Source organism: Oculina patagonica, chromosome 1, assembly GCF_052425735.1.
Source record: "Oculina patagonica isolate OP01 chromosome 1, crgOcupat, whole genome shotgun sequence".
Lineage (NCBI taxonomy): Eukaryota > Metazoa > Cnidaria > Anthozoa > Scleractinia > Oculinidae > Oculina > Oculina patagonica.
In genome coordinates, this window is record NC_135758.1 from 41698199 (window position 1) to 41714998 (window position 16800).

Consider the following 16800-nt stretch of genomic DNA (forward strand, 5'->3'; position numbering starts at 1 on the left):
TGAACAATGCAGCCTTATATCTGCTAATGATTTACATGAATTTAGGCCTTGGACTAAAGCATTAAATGTGTCATATAATAGTTTAGAAGTATTACCCGAATGTAATTCAACTTCTCATTTACAATGAGGAATGTTTGAATGCTTGATTACTAAGCGCGTCAGTGCTAATAGCTTAGCATCTTTGGTTTGTACAACTAAGCTACAAGTTGAGAACTTGTATCGTTGTCTACAAACTGATTTGTAACCCAGGCATTGTTATGGCTTTAGTTTCAGGAAGTGCTGTTGTCTTACATCGATCTTTAAAGCTTTAGGATGAGCATTAAATAATTAAAATGTTGCCCATAACATCTGTCCAAGTTTGACCTTAATCACTGAATCCACAGTGGTGGATCCAGACCTAGGGGTTTCATAGTATTGGAAACTCTTTTATACTCTCTGTGTTTTAGCAGGTGAAGAGCAACAACAACAACATGTGCAAGCGCCCCTGACCCTCCAAAAAAGACAATTCAAACGTTTTGTAATTGTTATCTACCTATAGGTTTATTGAGGCAAGCGTGGCCGAGTGGTTTAGGGCGCTGGTATTGTAATCCGGAGGTCCCCGGTTCAAGACCTGCCCTTGCCACTAGCTGGATTTGTTTCTCGGTTGTCCCGAGTTTAAATCCTCGACCACGCTTTGTATATAGCCAACTGGTCTGCCTCCTGCCAGTTGGGATTTTTAACCTTGTTATGTTCATTTAAAATTATTTGTTACGTCTGTTTCAGTGGCATGCCTGTAAGCTAGCTATCTCGTTGAGATATGAAGCTAAGTGCATGGCCACTATAAACATATATTTATTTATTTATTTATTTTAGCTTATAATTTACGTTTGTCATCGCTCTCATAACCTTTTCAGTCTTATAAACGTTTTGCACATTTTCTTATCAAACTCTTACCAAACTTCGAGGAAACGGAAACTAGAAGTGGCTTTGGAACAGGGGGGGGGGGGGGGGAGCAACTTTCCACACATTCTCTTATACGAAATCTGAGCGATACTCTCACAACTTGCAAAGCAATCAGCGGGGCGGTATTCAGCGGATGCCTCTGAGAAGCATGAGCAGCTCTAGCCTGAATTTCAGACCTCCCTCTGTGGTCGCCTACTCCCCAGAAGGGACGTCTGAACACATCTGGTTAATTCATGCAGAAAAGTTTCTGTCGAGGCCATGAAATTGTGAAAGAAAAACCGCTTCAATAAAGGATTACAGGGTATAAAATTGTTTTAATATATAGTAAACTATTGAAAACTTGAGACAAATGAATGAGATTTTAATCGACTGCAGGCTATATTCTTTTACGGAACCGATTTAATCGGAACTGATTTGCTTTATCAAGCGATCAAAATATAATATGTTACGCAGCGGACAAATACAACACACTCGTGAGTACTTAAATGAATCAATATAGACGGTTACAGAGGCATCAAGAAACGGAATTCAATACAAAAATATCCTACTTGACCGTGGGCACTAAGTTCAGAAATCACTGGCTCATCGAGGCTGTAGGACATAAGCGTCGAGTGGCTTTGTTGACAAAGCAAGAATACGTAAAAATTTGGCAAAACACTGCATGTCGAAGCGACGAATGCCGCCAACTTAAAACCTACTGGTTTCCATTACTATTCTTCATCCGTAGGTAAACTAATAAAGTAATAAACTCAAGGTAAATGACTAATAAATGCATTTCTGGGAAGGTGAACTCTTTCGAACCCTTTCCAAACGTTTTCAAATAAAAATTCTCGCGCGGTAAAATTCAGTCATAATTTCACATAATTATGCAAATAATTTTTAAATCAACCAATCAAAATCACTACCCGGTTTTCGGGTAGTGACGTCACCGGACGGCATTAGGGCCAGATTTGTTCAGACGTCCCTTCTGGGGAGTAGGCGACCACAGAGGGAGGTCTGAAATTCAGGCTAGAGCTGCTCCTCTCATTCAGAACTTGCCAAAACAATAACAACAACATGGCGCCAGTGGGAGAGCTCGGTAATTTTTTTATAGTAGTAAAAGAAGTTTTCTTGGTTGCATCTTTTAATCAGCGAAAATGTTTCCGGAAAGATTCCTGTTGTCAACAAGCGGTGTTTGTTATGAATTCAAAAACTCATTAATAATTCATTAAGAAAATACAAAGAAAATTAATGTTTAATGAGTGACTTTATATCTGATAAAGGCACGGCTAAATTTCATGTCCCATATTCTTGGCCAAAATAACCCAAAATCTAAATATGAATGCAAGAATGAAAAGATCTACATCAGAGGTTTTTGAAGCCGTTCAATGAACTCGCAGTCTAAAACACTCGGCTGCGCCTCGTGTTTTGAACTTGATAAAGCACTCCAGCTCGTTTATTAAACATTACATAAAACTGTTACTGAAATGGTAATTTTCCCGTGCTGGTCGGAGCTATTGTTTTATTTCTATTGTTTTGAGGTTGTTTGATGACTTGGTCGTTCCTTGTTTTACCGCATTCGCAATCCCCATGTGGGTTGAAAATCGTAGTACAATCATTTGCATCTCATCGCTACACAGTAGCACGACAGCACAAAATTCTGCGTTTTTATAACTTCATGAAGATGGCAAAGTTTTCGGATAAAAAAGTGGATTTAGATTTTAAGTAAAGATAGTTGTGATCTCTTTACAATCACTAAATCCACAGTCATGATAGTCATGATTCCATTTCGCGGGAAAGGATGGCCTGCTGCGTCATCGTCGAAAAACCGCTGACTAGATCGTGAATTGATTGCGTTGCAAGTTGTGAGAGCATCGCTATTCGGTCTCAGACCTCGTTTCTCCCCCCCCCCCCCCCCCCTGCTTTGGAATTTTTAGCGTGTAACCGCCCCGAGGAGTATCAGATAGACCCTTATTTTTCTTGGCAACCCGCTGACCAGGAAATGGAACCGTCCAGATTGCGCGGCAAACAAGCCACTATCACTGGTAATTAAGTCTAGACTCAGCGTTACGATTCTTCGCTCCCAGCTCCATTCGTCGCAAAGGTAAAGTTGGAAACTGAAACGAACTGTTTACTCCCAAAAGATGAAAGGAAGTGGATTGTAGCCAATGTCTTCAACAAGGGATTAATCGCAGGCACTTTAATTTCATCCTGTCGTATATTAAAAAAATAACACTATTTGATAAAATGTGTTGAGAGTAATATGAAGATGTGTTTAATTTGACTATTTCCCTGGAACTTACACACTGACACCTCATTAAAGAACACAATCAAAAACCATTCGTGACTAGGTTTGAGAACGGCTTCCCGTACTTAAAACATGGCAAAACAAAGCCCACTAAATTGACACAATGCATTTATTCATATTTTTGTGACACGCAAAGTTTTTTTTTAAATCACGACAAATCCTTTCGGTGAAAAGAAAAAAACACCACAGATGTTATAAAACCTACAATGCGGACAGATTTCCGCCGTATGTCCTATTCAGTTAGCAGTGTAAAATTTTCTTTGTGCCATAATTATAGCACAATGCTGTTTTCGATTGGGAAGATCAAGACCGGATTAGGAACGATGATATTAAAACATCAATGCTATTTTTTTGTTTCCTTTTTTTGTTTGAAGTCACTGACGCCGAGAAAAACTACTTACACAGGGTCACTTGTAAATGTTTATTGTTAATTTATGATTTATTTACAAACAAATCACTAGAAATAAAAAAAATTCGAAATAAATCTCTAACTACACATTACAATTTTTTGGCGAAAAAATAATAGTTCATTTATAAGAGGAATCCTTTCTTAAGCCTGCCCGTTGTTCAGACCGATCTTTCTTCTTGGTCGTTGGATTTTCAGTTTCCACGTTATTTTGTTTCTCGACGCCATTTTCCGGACCTGATGTGTCTGCATTGACCAGTATCTCGATTTGTGTTTCATTTGAAAAGCCATTTGAGTCGTCTTTAGGAACATTGCTCAAGTCTTCCATTGTAGGAACGATATCTTTCTCTGAGATATAGAAAACAACAAAAAGATAATTTTCAAATGACCCTCTCAAACATAATACTCCGTATGATATAAGCGTGCGAATTCAAAAGCAATTCTTGTAGACTTGCTATTTGTGTCTTTTTTGTGCGTTGTTACCGTGAATTCTAGTTTTTCAATTGCATTTTAAATTCTGATTCAGATTTGTACATTTTTTTGGCTGTTTCCTCTGCAGCGCTGTTTTCCTCCTCCCCATCTTTGCTGGTAAATTTTCTGCTCCAGCAGCTATTCCTATGCCAGGACAAGCTTTGCTATGAAGCTATGCTTTCTGTAATTAAAGTCGTTTTTTGTTAAGCTTTGCTTTCAAGAATAGCACCTGAAGAATGAAGAATGAACACCCGATGCGCTCTCAAGGTAATTTGCTTTGAAAATGTCGTCGATGAGAAAGCACGCGCTCACTAATCTTTTTTCGTTTCCTTCTGTCTTTATAATATTTAATATCTTACACAGCATTTTTACCTAAATGAGCAAGATAAAAACTACGAATTTGTACTCCCGACCACTTTGGTTAAAAAAATGTTCTTTTTCTTGGAAGTTTTGGTAGAAGCTTTTCCAAAGGTGACAAGACGACTTAAGGCCAAAAAAAAAACAAAAAAAGAGAAAGAAAACAAAAGGAACGAAGCACACAAGAGACCCAAAAACATGAAATAGTGTGTACCTTTTTTATCTCTATCGTAGTTTTCATCTTGAAAATGAAGTTTTGCACCGTTTGTCTGCAGTATCTTGAGAAAACAGCCATAAATAGGCATTTGTAGCATATAATTGCTCTTTTTTAAAGGAAACTCAGCGGTTTAGGGGTAAAGGACAAGAAACACCTTTAGTATCTTGAATATTGTTCCCTGGACATAACACAGACAGCAATTGGCAGCTATTTTCGGGTAGAGGCCTTTGACTTGGCATAAAAGGTGACACCTTTGGTATCCTAAATATAGATCCTGGACGTATTGGCAAACTAGTTAACTATTTTCCGGGTATAGAAACATTTGACTTGACCCATTTTTTCTGTCATCCAACAATGATATCTGGCTAAGAGCCATGCATGTGATATTAATGTAATAGAACTCTAGACGCAATTTAATAGCTAAGAACGCCGCACCTTAAAAAATTGCGGGTCAACACATAACATCACGTCCTGCAGTTTACTTGTTGCACATTCACTATAGTGGAAGGTGAGATTTGCGAAAGACACGACAGGATGTTTTACTTGTTTCGTTTGTTGTGTTTTATCCTACTTTACGTCCTTGTGGGTTCAAACCAACAAAGTCAGGTAAAGTAGCAAGCCTATTTCCTAGCCTCCATTCATATAACTTCCATGCATATCGTGCAGCCCAGCTACTGATCGACTTTATCAAAACAGTGTTCTTGTTCAACCGTTCTTTTAAGCGTTTTATTATCAAACGCATTTATTCCGACAAACTGGGAGTATGGAGTCGCCTCTCGATCACGTCACGGCTTCATAGAGTTTTACACAGCCTCAGAGGATAAGGAACCTGGACAAATCGAAATAATGTTCCTGATTTTTATTTTGATCACTGTTGCTCACTGTTTCATTTGATATATTCGGTATTCCCTTATTTCTTTATCAGGAGTCATAGTCGGCAGAGACAACAGATCTTTGTTAACCGCGACTCGCGTGTCGCTGGCACATGCACAACTCAGGCACCATCCACGCCTGAGCCGACCCAAATTTGCGTGTATCCGCCCCGTTTTATGACTTCGCGGGTAGCACAATTTGTTCTAAAAATAGCAAAATGTCTTATAATGGATCTACGTGGACCCTTTGCCCACTGTACAGTTCATTTCTTAGACTGATGCAACGTTCAAATTTTCTTAAGTAGTGGCGCGTACTTTTACGCAACAAGCAATAGACAAGAATTCACATCACGAGGGTCAGAAAGATCAATCACCCTTGGGGTTGATCGGTTGTTTTAACAGATATTCATATCTTCTGTCCCATCTGTCTGTGGAAATCTGATTAAATTTAGTTACCCTCTCGCCAATCTTCGTGTGTTTGCGTTTTGAAGATGAAAATCACTGTTTAACACATCGATTTCACATGCAAAGTATACAACTCTTTTTTTTTTTCAGGCCTCGACAAGCTATCAATGTGGTTGCCATGGAAGAGATGGACGTGACGGTAAGTACACGTTTTACGTCACTATCGAATTCCACAGAAGCCAAAAAATTTTTCTTAGCCTTAAACGTGGATTTCTTGTCGAGTTAACACGTACTAAGCATGGTATTTAAAATCAATCTTCCCAAGTGGCTGATAAGAGATGAGCCGTAGTAAGCCAAACAGAATAAGTGACATAGAAAGACCTTTTTCTGTCCCATGCCCCCATCCTGGCAATTTCAAGAAGCTGATGAAAGATGACTAAGTCTAAGCCAATCAGAATGCGAAACCTTCAATACCCTTCCTACAAAAAAAAAATAACCGAAAGCACGAGACGGGCGTAGACCGCTTGCGGCCTGGGCCCGTCTAATGGTGGTACCTTGTTGTTTATAATCAAAATAATTCCACCTTTCTTAATTCAAAATGTTAAACTCAGTTCGGAAACAGTTGTATTTCACTCTCTCTTTTTCTGTTTCAAACTTTCGTAAAAAATACCCACGGACTGTTATAATTAACTATTGAGTAATGGAAGATTCTCTATTTGCAGGAAGAGATGGCTTGAGTGGAAGGGATGGAGTTAAGGTTAGTATGTGCGCTTTACGTTGAAAACTAGCACAGTAAGAACCAGGCATAACTAATCGATGACATCAATGACATCAATGAAATCAATGATTAATCAATGGGTAATCGATAGGTAATCAGTTGATTCGTCATTGATTATTGCCGATGATCAATGAGTAATCGATGACTAATCGATAGGCCACAAAATTTTTGGCCATCGATTAGTCATCGATTGCATCGATTAGTCATTGATTGTATTGATTAGTCATTGATTTCGTTCATTATTCATCGATGTCATCTCATTCCTGTGCGTAATGTAACTGCTTATGCCGGCTGTTTCCCTAAGCCGAAGCAGTTTTACTTTGCTGACAAACATCAACCAAGCGAAATCTATAACCACGTACTCGATTCTTGTCAGCGTACTTGTTAGTTTCATTTTCAGACCGGTTTGCTCCTGTTCAGTTGTTTTTTTTTTAGAGTGAAATATTGCACAACTAAAAATAATTTGTTTTTGTGATTTAATCACGTCTCGTCTACCCTGGGTGCCAGAGGATTATTTTTGCGGCGACAAAAAGCGGCGAAGCAGCGATCATTGATAGAGTGGCAAAGCCACGATAGAACGAGCGAAAAACAAAACAAAAAGTGTCTTTCCTGCAAAAAAGGAAAAAAACCCTCTGGCACCCAGGGTACGTCTCGACATGCCGGAAGGTTATTTGCCCTTTTATGAAAGCGTAATTAATTTCGTCAACAAGAACGCCAGTTATTAAGAAAAATACGTCTAACACAGATAAAAAAGTCACAAACGAAAAAAAAAAGGGTTCAAGAAAGCAAGAAATGCGTCTTTTGTGCACATTATAATAGTCAACTAGTAATACGTGACTCGCAGGGCCTCGCGAAGCTCTGGGTTATTGTTGCCTAGTAACGGACAAAATACAGCAGACAGAATAGAAACAGAAACTGAACGACAACGAACTGCACGATTACAGAGACTTCGACAAAATACAGCAGACAGAATACAAACAGAAACTGAACAACAATGAACTGCCCGATTACAGAGACTTCGACAAAATACAGCAGACAATGAACAGTTTTCAACACCAGCAGTTTATAGCCTGAATAGGCGTTGAGGGAGTATTATGTGGAAATCAGTGTTATTTTAAGGTGGCTCCATAGGGTTTCTTGACCGCGCGAAGAATGGGTACGAGCTTGAAATGCCGGCAAATCAAAACAAACATGGCGGCTTCACGCGAGCGTGAAATTTTCGGCGAGAAAACGCGAGACTTGCTTCCTGCCAATGAAATAACACCCGTTCTTTCCTGTGTTGAGCAGATAAAAGAGTTTACAACACCCTAAAAAGGTGTTTACAACGTCCGCGGTGCTTCTGGCCGCTTTTGTAAAGTTCGTACGATCGAAAGCAAAAGATAAAATAAAGAATAGTCTCCGCGATTATAAGATACTTCGAGCAGAATTTCAGAGATTCTGCTACATAAAGGATTAAGGTATGTCTCTAACTAACCGTTGTGTTAACAGATATTCGCACAAAAACCGACAACAACGGGAAACGCTCGTCTTTACACATCAACTCGTATGGTTCGAAAGTTCGCGCATGCTCAAATAGCGATCTTGGACAATTTCTATTCTGATGACGTAATTGTTATTCGGGCAAAAATAGGAATTTTCCCCTGCTATTTACTAGAGTTTCCTTCGGTGAAATTCCTTAAAATTTGGCATAGATGTGATACCTTTTAAACTGCCCTTTTTGCCGTTTTTTAAAAAAAAATTGTAAGCCAGTTTTTTTGCTTAGTCAAAAAAACACAAAATAACCAAAAACGAAAAAACGACCTGGACAACTCCTACTTTTTTTGTTTTTAAAAGTTACTTCTCATCAGATTAAATCCGTTGGGAGAATTTCAAAATTTTTCACCGAAGAAAATTAAAGAAATTTAAGATCAAAACCATAAAAACACCAAAAAATAGGACTTTTTGAGTAGATGTAGCTCAAAAACAAAGGCCGTTATTTTAAAAAAAGAATAATGCACAACATATTTTAGTCCTTGTTTTTAATATTTCGGCAGCTTTTATTTAACTAGTTTAAAAAATAACGCGAAAATGATCTCTTGATGGGTATCACTTCTGCGCGCGCCGTAATATCTCAAAACCCTATGGAGCCACCTTAATCCGAAAAGAAAAACGATAAAAATGAAAGGCTCAGGATTCGAACCCACAAAAAAAAATAATAGTAGAAAAAAAAAAAAAAAAAAAAAACCTAGCCAGATTCGAACCCCTGCCCTCAGTCCCGAAGATCTGATTTCAAGCCAGCGCGTCACACCATTAGGCCACCAGCGCGCGGCCGTGTGACGTCATTTCCGCCAGACACCAAGCTCACAAATATGACCGTAAACTCCACACGAGATTTCATCCCGCCTGAGCCCTTTGAGGGACAAAATTATACACCCCGCTACGCTCGGCCTTCGGCCTCGCTTCGCGAGGAATGAGTAATCGATGGGTCATCAATAGGTAATCAATCACATCAATGAGTAATCGATGTCATCGATGAGTAATGGATAGGCCACAAAAATTTGGGGGCTTCGATTAGTCATCGATTACTCATTGATCATCGCCAATAATCAATGACTAATCAACTGATTACCCATCGATTACTCATTTATTACTAATTGATGTCATTGATTATCGATTAGTTATGCCTGGTAAGAAACACTCATAACCAGACCACATTGGTTACAGGCGAGCGCTTACCGATATATACCTTACCCCACCCCCGTAGCTTTACTTCTCTCCTTCTTCACATCACTGCCCGTGGCTGAATTATTTTTCAACGCGTGTGTTGTATGAACAACTAAAAAGCAGTGTGTTGTGGTCTCGCAGGGTGACAAGGGAGAGGAAGGGAGAGATGGCAAGAAAGGCGAACCTGGAATATGCGATATAAAGGTTTGCAACGAGTCTACAATTCTCATGTAACTAATAACTTGAAAATTTAAATTAACATGAACATGAAGAAAACGGAACAATTGTAAATGGAGTTTGAATAATATTCTGTGGTCAAACGTTTCCTAGATTTCAAAAGAAATAAAGTGCAGTGACCGGTACTTTTTGTACTTTTTCTCTTAGCCATACCTCGCTAAACAGCGACAAAAGTACAAACTAAGTCCATGACTCGTTCTAGCTTGTTGCACCATATAGATATAAAATAATAAGCTCTTCAAAACAGAAAATTAGGAAACTGAACGAAAATGCCAAAAACAAACTTTAAACCAAAAGGAATGGGTATACAGGGATTCGTACTTACGAAGGATCGATAAAGTGGTTAACAAATCAAATCTATTACTTTCCTTGTTAGGAACTAACAGCGATTAAGTCAAAGCTTAAAGACCTCACTCAAGAAGTGGAACGACTTAGAAATGTAAGACATCCAACTCTAAAATAACGTTCATTAATAGCTACATCCTCGAAGACCTAGGGGCAGTTAGTGGGGCGAAACGAAGGAATAAATCGCTACGATTTCTGCCCGATTTATTCCTTCGTTTCGCCCCACTAACTTCCCCTCGGTCTCCGAGGATGTAATAGCTAGTGCATGCTGAGATAGCTTAATAGACAGACAGGGGGGGGGGGGTGTACTAAAATGTTTATCTTCCGGACGGGAGGGGGGAGGCGTATTAGAGAGGGGAGGCTTTAAAGAGGGGGGGGGGTAAAAAGAGCTTTAAATGGTAGTACAAACTTTATTGCAAACTTTGCAACAATCAAGAGAAATATTTAAAGATAACTGACTGTACTATTAATTGATTTCATTTCAGCAACCCAAGCCGAGCCCTTGCGATCGCGGTGAGATATAAACGTTCGATTTATAATATATTCGTAGTTGTGAGAACCTGTTTTCAATTTCGTTTAGTTGCTGTCAGCTACAGAAGATATTAAAACAAAAAACAAACGGAACTTGCCCAAAAATGAAAAAGTGCTGAAGAATGCCCAGTATAACATTTAGGCTCCGTCCACACAGACCCGGATAAATTTGAAAACGCATCTTTTTTCCCCGGTTAGGCCAACCGTCCACACTGAAACGGCGTTTTCGGTCACCGAAAACGAAGTTTTTCAAAAACGCTTACCAATGAAGCGTATCGTTTTCAAATTTATCCGGGTTAATGCGGACAGAAAACATTTTACGCGGCGTTTTCAAATTTCGCCGTTTCAAATTTACCCGGGTCAGCGTGGACGGGGCCTTAAAGTGTAATTGCTGATAAAATGTTTATGTTCTGTTAATTTACTAAAACGAACAACTACATTAAAGGTCAATATAAATGAGCGTCACTAAAAAAATGTAAGGTGACGAATTCATTCATTAAAAATGCAATATTGGTCTGCTATTTCTCCACAGACTGTAAGCAAGGTCTTCACTTCTTTGAGAAGTTTCAAGATATTCCCACAAAAGGTGCAGCCGCCGTCAAGTCCTTTTCAATTGGTGATGATCTGTTTCTGGTGTTTGCCAATTACCATGGCGACAAAGCAGGAAATAAAGCCAAGTCTGTTGTTTACAAAATGGAAAACGGGCGTTTTGTTCAAAACCAAACTCTAACTACCCATGGAGCGCATGGTATTGAACACTTCGTAATTGACAAAGTGCACTACATGGCCATTGCAAACTACTACGATGGCGGCTACAAACAGAACTCTGTCGTCTACAAATGGAGCGGAGACCAGTTTGAACAGTTCCAGCTGATTTCAACGAATGGTGCGTCTGGCTTCAGGTTTTTCACCATTGAAGGAGAACATTACTTGGCCGTTTCAGAATACTACGATGGCAGTACTTATTCAATCGACTCATTTGTCTACAAGTGGAAGGAAGGAAGGTTCGTGAAATACCAGAACATTCCTACCAACGGTGCCATGGCTTGCGATTCAATCGCGATCGCAAACGAGACTTACCTTGTCTATGCAAACCATTATCACCCTCAGAAGAAATACAACACTGATTCTATCGTGTACAAATGGTCCGGAGGTCATTTCTTAAAGTCGCAAACGATGCAGACCCAAGGGGCATACAGTGCAAAATTTTTCCGTGTCAGCGGTCATGTCTTTCTCGCTTTTGCCAACTATTATACAGGGAGCAATCGTAACATTAAATCGCTTATCTTTAAATGGGATGGTGCGAAGTTTACTTTATTTCAAGAGATTCCTACCCGTGGTGCTATGGAGTTGTGTTTGTTTGAAGTGAATGGTGAAATGTTCCTCGCTATTGCCCATTATCATGGAGATAGTGCTGGGTACTCGGTTCGTTCAGTTGTGTACAAGGCGTCAGGAGCACAGTTCACTCATTACCAAGATTTTCAAACCTTCGGAGGTCGCGGAGTAGACGCCATTGCTGACAAAGGCCAAAGATACCTTGTGTTTGCTAATTACTACAAAAGCAATTACAACATCGATAGCTTCGTTTACAAGTTTGTGTAGAACTGAGAAAGCGCAGTTGTGTTGAACAATGCAGCCTTATATGGTCTTATATCTGCTAATGATTTACATGAATTTAGGCCTTGGACTAAGGCATTTTAAAATGTGTTATATAATAGTTTAGAAGTATTACCCGAATGTAATTCAACTTCTCATTTACAATGAGGAATGTTTGAATGCTTGATAACTAAGCGCATCCGTCAGTGCTAATAGCTTAGCATCTTTGGTTTGTACAACTGAGCTACAAGTTGAGAACTTGTATCGTTGTCTACAAACTGATTTGTAACCCAGGCATTGTTAAAGCTTTAGTTTCAGGAAGTGCTGTTGTCTTACATCGATCTTTAAAGCTTTAGGATGAGCATTAAATAATGAAATGTTGCCCATAGCATCTGTCCAAATTTGACCTTTATCACTGAATCCACAGTGGTGGATTCAGACCTTGGGGTTTCATAGTAAACTCTTTTATTCTCTCTGTATCATAGCAGGGGGAGAGCAACAACAACAACAACAAAAACCGAAATTACAGACTAACATCATGTGCAAGCGCCCCCTAACCTCCCAAAAGTACAATTCAAATGCTTTGTAATTGTTATCTACCGAGCTAGGTTTATTTGCTTATAATGAGGTTTCTCATTGCTCCTTTAATAACCTTTTCAGTCTTTTAAACGTTTTGCACATTTTTGCATAAAACTCTTTCCAAACTTCGAGGCAACGGAAACCAGAAGTGGCGTCGGATTTTTTGCGTTTCACTGCACTGGGGAGTAACAGACAGACCTCTATTTTTCTTGGCGACCCGCTGACCAGGAAATGGCACCGTCTAGATTATAGCGCGGCAAACAAGCCACTATCACTGGAAAATAACTCTAGACAAGTGTTACGATTCTTCGCTCCCAGGCTCCATTCGTCGCAAAGGTAAAGTTTGAAACTGACACGAACTGTTTACTTCCAAAAGATGAAAGGAAGTGGATTGGAGCCAATGTCTTCAAGGGATTAATCACAGGCACTGTCTCATAATAAAAAAATAACAGTATTCGATAAAATGTGTTGAGAGTAATATGAGGATGCGTTTAATTTGGCTTTTTTTAATTTTTTTAATTTGGCTTTTTTTTTTTTTTTTTTTTTTACAAGATCCCTGCAACTTACACACTGACACCTCATAAAAGAACATAATCAAAAACCAAAAATTCGTGAATTGCTTTGTGAACGTCTTCCCGTACCGCGTTTAGTTTCATCCCGTCTGAATGAAAAAACACACAACAACAACAACAACAACAAACAAAACAAAACTACTTGGTTAGATGAGCTGAGAATAACCACCACATATGTTATAAAACCTAGGATGCGAACAGATTTCCGCCATCAGTCCTATTTTTGGCAACGTCAAATTTTATCTGCGCCATTATAGGCTGTAATAAACCAAAAATGAACAATGCTGTCTCGATTGATCAAGACCGGAGTAGGAACGATGATATTAAAACTGTTTTTTAAGCCGATCGGTTTTTTTGTAAACTAATTTTCGGTGACTTTCCTGTTCACCTTCATCAGAGTTCAAAAGTTCGTTTATAAAACGATTTCGATTATAAAACGAACTTTTGAACTCTGATGAATTTCGTTTTCGTTTATAAAACGAACTTTTGAACGCTGATGAAGGTGAACAGTAAAGTCACTGAAAATGTAGTTTCCAAAAAAAAACAGATCGGCTTAAAACCGTTTTATTTCATAAATGTCCTATACCGATCGCAATACTGGTTCCGATATTAAAACTTCAATGCTATAATTTTTTATTTTCTTTTTTTTTTTGAAGTGACGCCGGAAAAACAACTTATACAGGGTCAATCGTAAATGTTTATTGTTAATTAATTCTTTTTTACAAACAAATCAATAGAAATAACTTATATTTGTAAATTATATTTGTAATTTGTAACTTATATTTGTAAATATAAACTTTTTAACATCATTTTATTAATATTTTTTTATTGTAAAGCGCCATGAGCAATAAGTGGATTTTGGCGCTATAAAAATACTTTTTATTATTATTAAATAAACGAAGTGAAATAAATCTCTAACTACATATTATAATTTTTTTGGTGAAAAAATAATAGTTCATTTATGGGAGGAATCCTTTCTTAAGTCCTCAGAAATTCGACTTTTTAGATTGATCTTTCTTCTCGGTCGTTTCTTGAGTCGCCGTTAGAATTTTAGTTGCCGCGTTATCTTGTTGTTTCTCGACGCCAATTTCCGGACCTGATGTATCTGCATAAACCAGTATTTCGATTTGTTTTTCATTTGAAAAGCCGGTTGAGTCGTCTTTAGACACATCGCTCAAGTCTTCCATTGTAGGACTGAGTTAACTTCCTCTGTGGTACTCTGTGAAATATAGAAAACAACATTCTCAAATGACCCTCTCAAACAGAAAGATGCGTGCGAATTAAAAAAAAAATACTTGCAGACTTGGTCTTTACCGATGTCTTGCATTTGCAACGACTGCCAACAACAACATAAGTAAAAATTGTAGCCTGTGTTCAGCGGAAAGCGGGCGGCTGCACACAGGCCATTCGCATTGTAGTAGAAAGCGCTAAAGAAGTTTATGCCCCTCACAAAACTTAACAGTGAATGTTTTGAGTTAGTGGAACTGATAGGACCCGGAAATAGTTTCATTTGCGGACGCTCTTTGACAAGCACAAAAAAGGTCTGTTTAGGCGGTTAGCCTGAAATACATCCTATATCTACTTGAAAGTTCTTAACTCACCGACTGCTTGGTTCTTGTACCCCTTTTGACGTCATCACTTTTCACGACAAAAGATGTTTAGATGTTATTGTAGGAGATAGAAGTCTTACAAAGTATGCCTTACTGAGCATGATGGGAAGAATTCTAAGATATACACGCATTAAACCTACGAATTTGTACTCCTTACCACATAGGTTAAATAATAGTATAAAATAGGTCACCAAGGGTGACATGAGTCTAATGCCGTATGGCATAGTGATACAGATTGCGCGGTTTTCGTAAGCCGGTTAAAATTGGTTAGAGGTTTGTGTTCGGGAGTTTAATTTAAAATGCTTATAGCAAGCTAAGGGCATCGTGGATGATTATGGATGAAAACGAAACAGTCATAAATGTTATATGCTTCACAAAATTTAAAGTATGAACAGGAGTTGATGTTACTTCTTCCGTATTGTCCGTAAAAGCAGAAACGATTAAACATTTGGACAAGATTGCGTGACGATTTACAAAAAGCATGTTCATTACAACAAAGGTTGAAGAACTTCACATCGTTTTCTTTCAGATTTTTCACCATTTTGATGATGACTCTTGAAACAGATTTTGCAATAAAAGCACTTGAAATAGTGACTGTTACTCCATTGTACTGTAAGCACTTAGTGACAGATTTTCCTAAAAACGGGTGTAAATGCTCACGTCAATATAATGATGACCTTTTGAACGCTGGAAACTAGGTAATTATTATCGAGCTACCATACACAGGAGCGAAGACTGTTTATCATGATGTACAAATTTCGCGAATCATCACTTCCATATCAGTGTAACCATTTTATGATTTTTCTAGCTGTAAGAAGAACTTAAGATCTCTGAGAGTCGTAAAAGCATGAAATTCGATTTCAGTGTATGGCAAAGGCCGGGACAGTGTAATACTGCAAAGCGGCCAAACAAACGCATTTTGATTTAGTCGCGTAACTTGATTTACATTTATCCATGTACATCTTTTATTTTTGAAGGTTTTTGTTTGCACTGTAAAGAAAAAATTGGTCAAAATTCGAATGACTTAAATACAAAATACGAGGTAAAGTTTTCTATTTTTTAAAACAAAATAAATATTTGGTCGCATTGTGTAAATAAACGCGAGTCGCCGTCGAAATATTTTTTCTCAAAGACGTCTTGCTTTTTAAGCAAGACGAAAACACAAGTGCTTAACTGAACTGAAAACGAAGATTTATTTTCACAAAAAGCTTACAAATGTCTTAACTGGAAAATTATTACGTCCTGTTCAAGTGTTGAATAATCGTGACTTGAGAAAGAACTTTTAATTATGCGTGGGAACACGTGTCGCTGATTGGCTGTTTTTAATTGAAACTAATCGTGCGTGTCCGTACGGAGTCCGATCTTGCAGCTGATCATTGTTTTCTACATTACAGCGAACGATTATCGATCCCGAACCATTCCCTTGGGATTGCTAACAGCTTTTTTCATATAACAAAGAGTCTAATGCGCATGCGCAAAGCGCACGCAAGCATTAGACTCAAAAACTGTTCACTTTCATGGAAAGGGAACAAAGGCGACTAAAGGCCAACAAAGTATAAAAGAAGAAGAGAAAAGCCCACAAAATCCCCACAAACATATAACAGCGTATCGTTTTCTAATCAAAAACTCCCTTCATTTTAGTTTCTATGTTCAAATAAGGTTTTCATTTTTTTGGACTGTTTGACTGCAATTTCTTGAGAAACAAGAAGCTAAAAAATAGCTTTTAACAGAGTGGTTTATGTATAAGGCGGGGTTTTACCAGTAGGCCGTTTTTCCAACGCTTAATGTGGGTTAATAGAAACAGGGGGGAGGGGGGGGGAGAAAGTCGGCACTTTTCTTTGAAGACATAGCAGTGCCGAGCAACGGTGCGAGTCTGTGTCAATCAAGCCGTT

The 16800-nt window shown here is 38.4% G+C and overlaps 1 protein-coding gene across 2 annotated transcripts in view; it reads left to right on the forward strand.

Moving 5' to 3' along the window:
* Positions 1-12518, forward strand: part of LOC144631545 (uncharacterized) — a 21765-nt gene extending 9247 nt beyond the window's left edge. The window contains exons 2-7 of one of the 2 annotated variants that reach the window (XM_078489994.1): positions 6108-6156; positions 6680-6714; positions 9580-9642; positions 10052-10114; positions 10506-10533; positions 11084-12518. In XM_078489994.1, the coding sequence (XP_078346120.1) occupies positions 6108-6156; positions 6680-6714; positions 9580-9642; positions 10052-10114; positions 10506-10533; positions 11084-12153 (1308 nt within the window). In that variant the 3' untranslated portion in view covers positions 12154-12518. The remainder of the gene's footprint in view (positions 1-6107; positions 6157-6679; positions 6715-9579; positions 9643-10051; positions 10115-10505; positions 10534-11083) is intronic. The other variant, XM_078490002.1, reaches the window with a different exon arrangement.
* The last annotated feature ends 4282 nt before the right edge of the window (positions 12519-16800 follow it).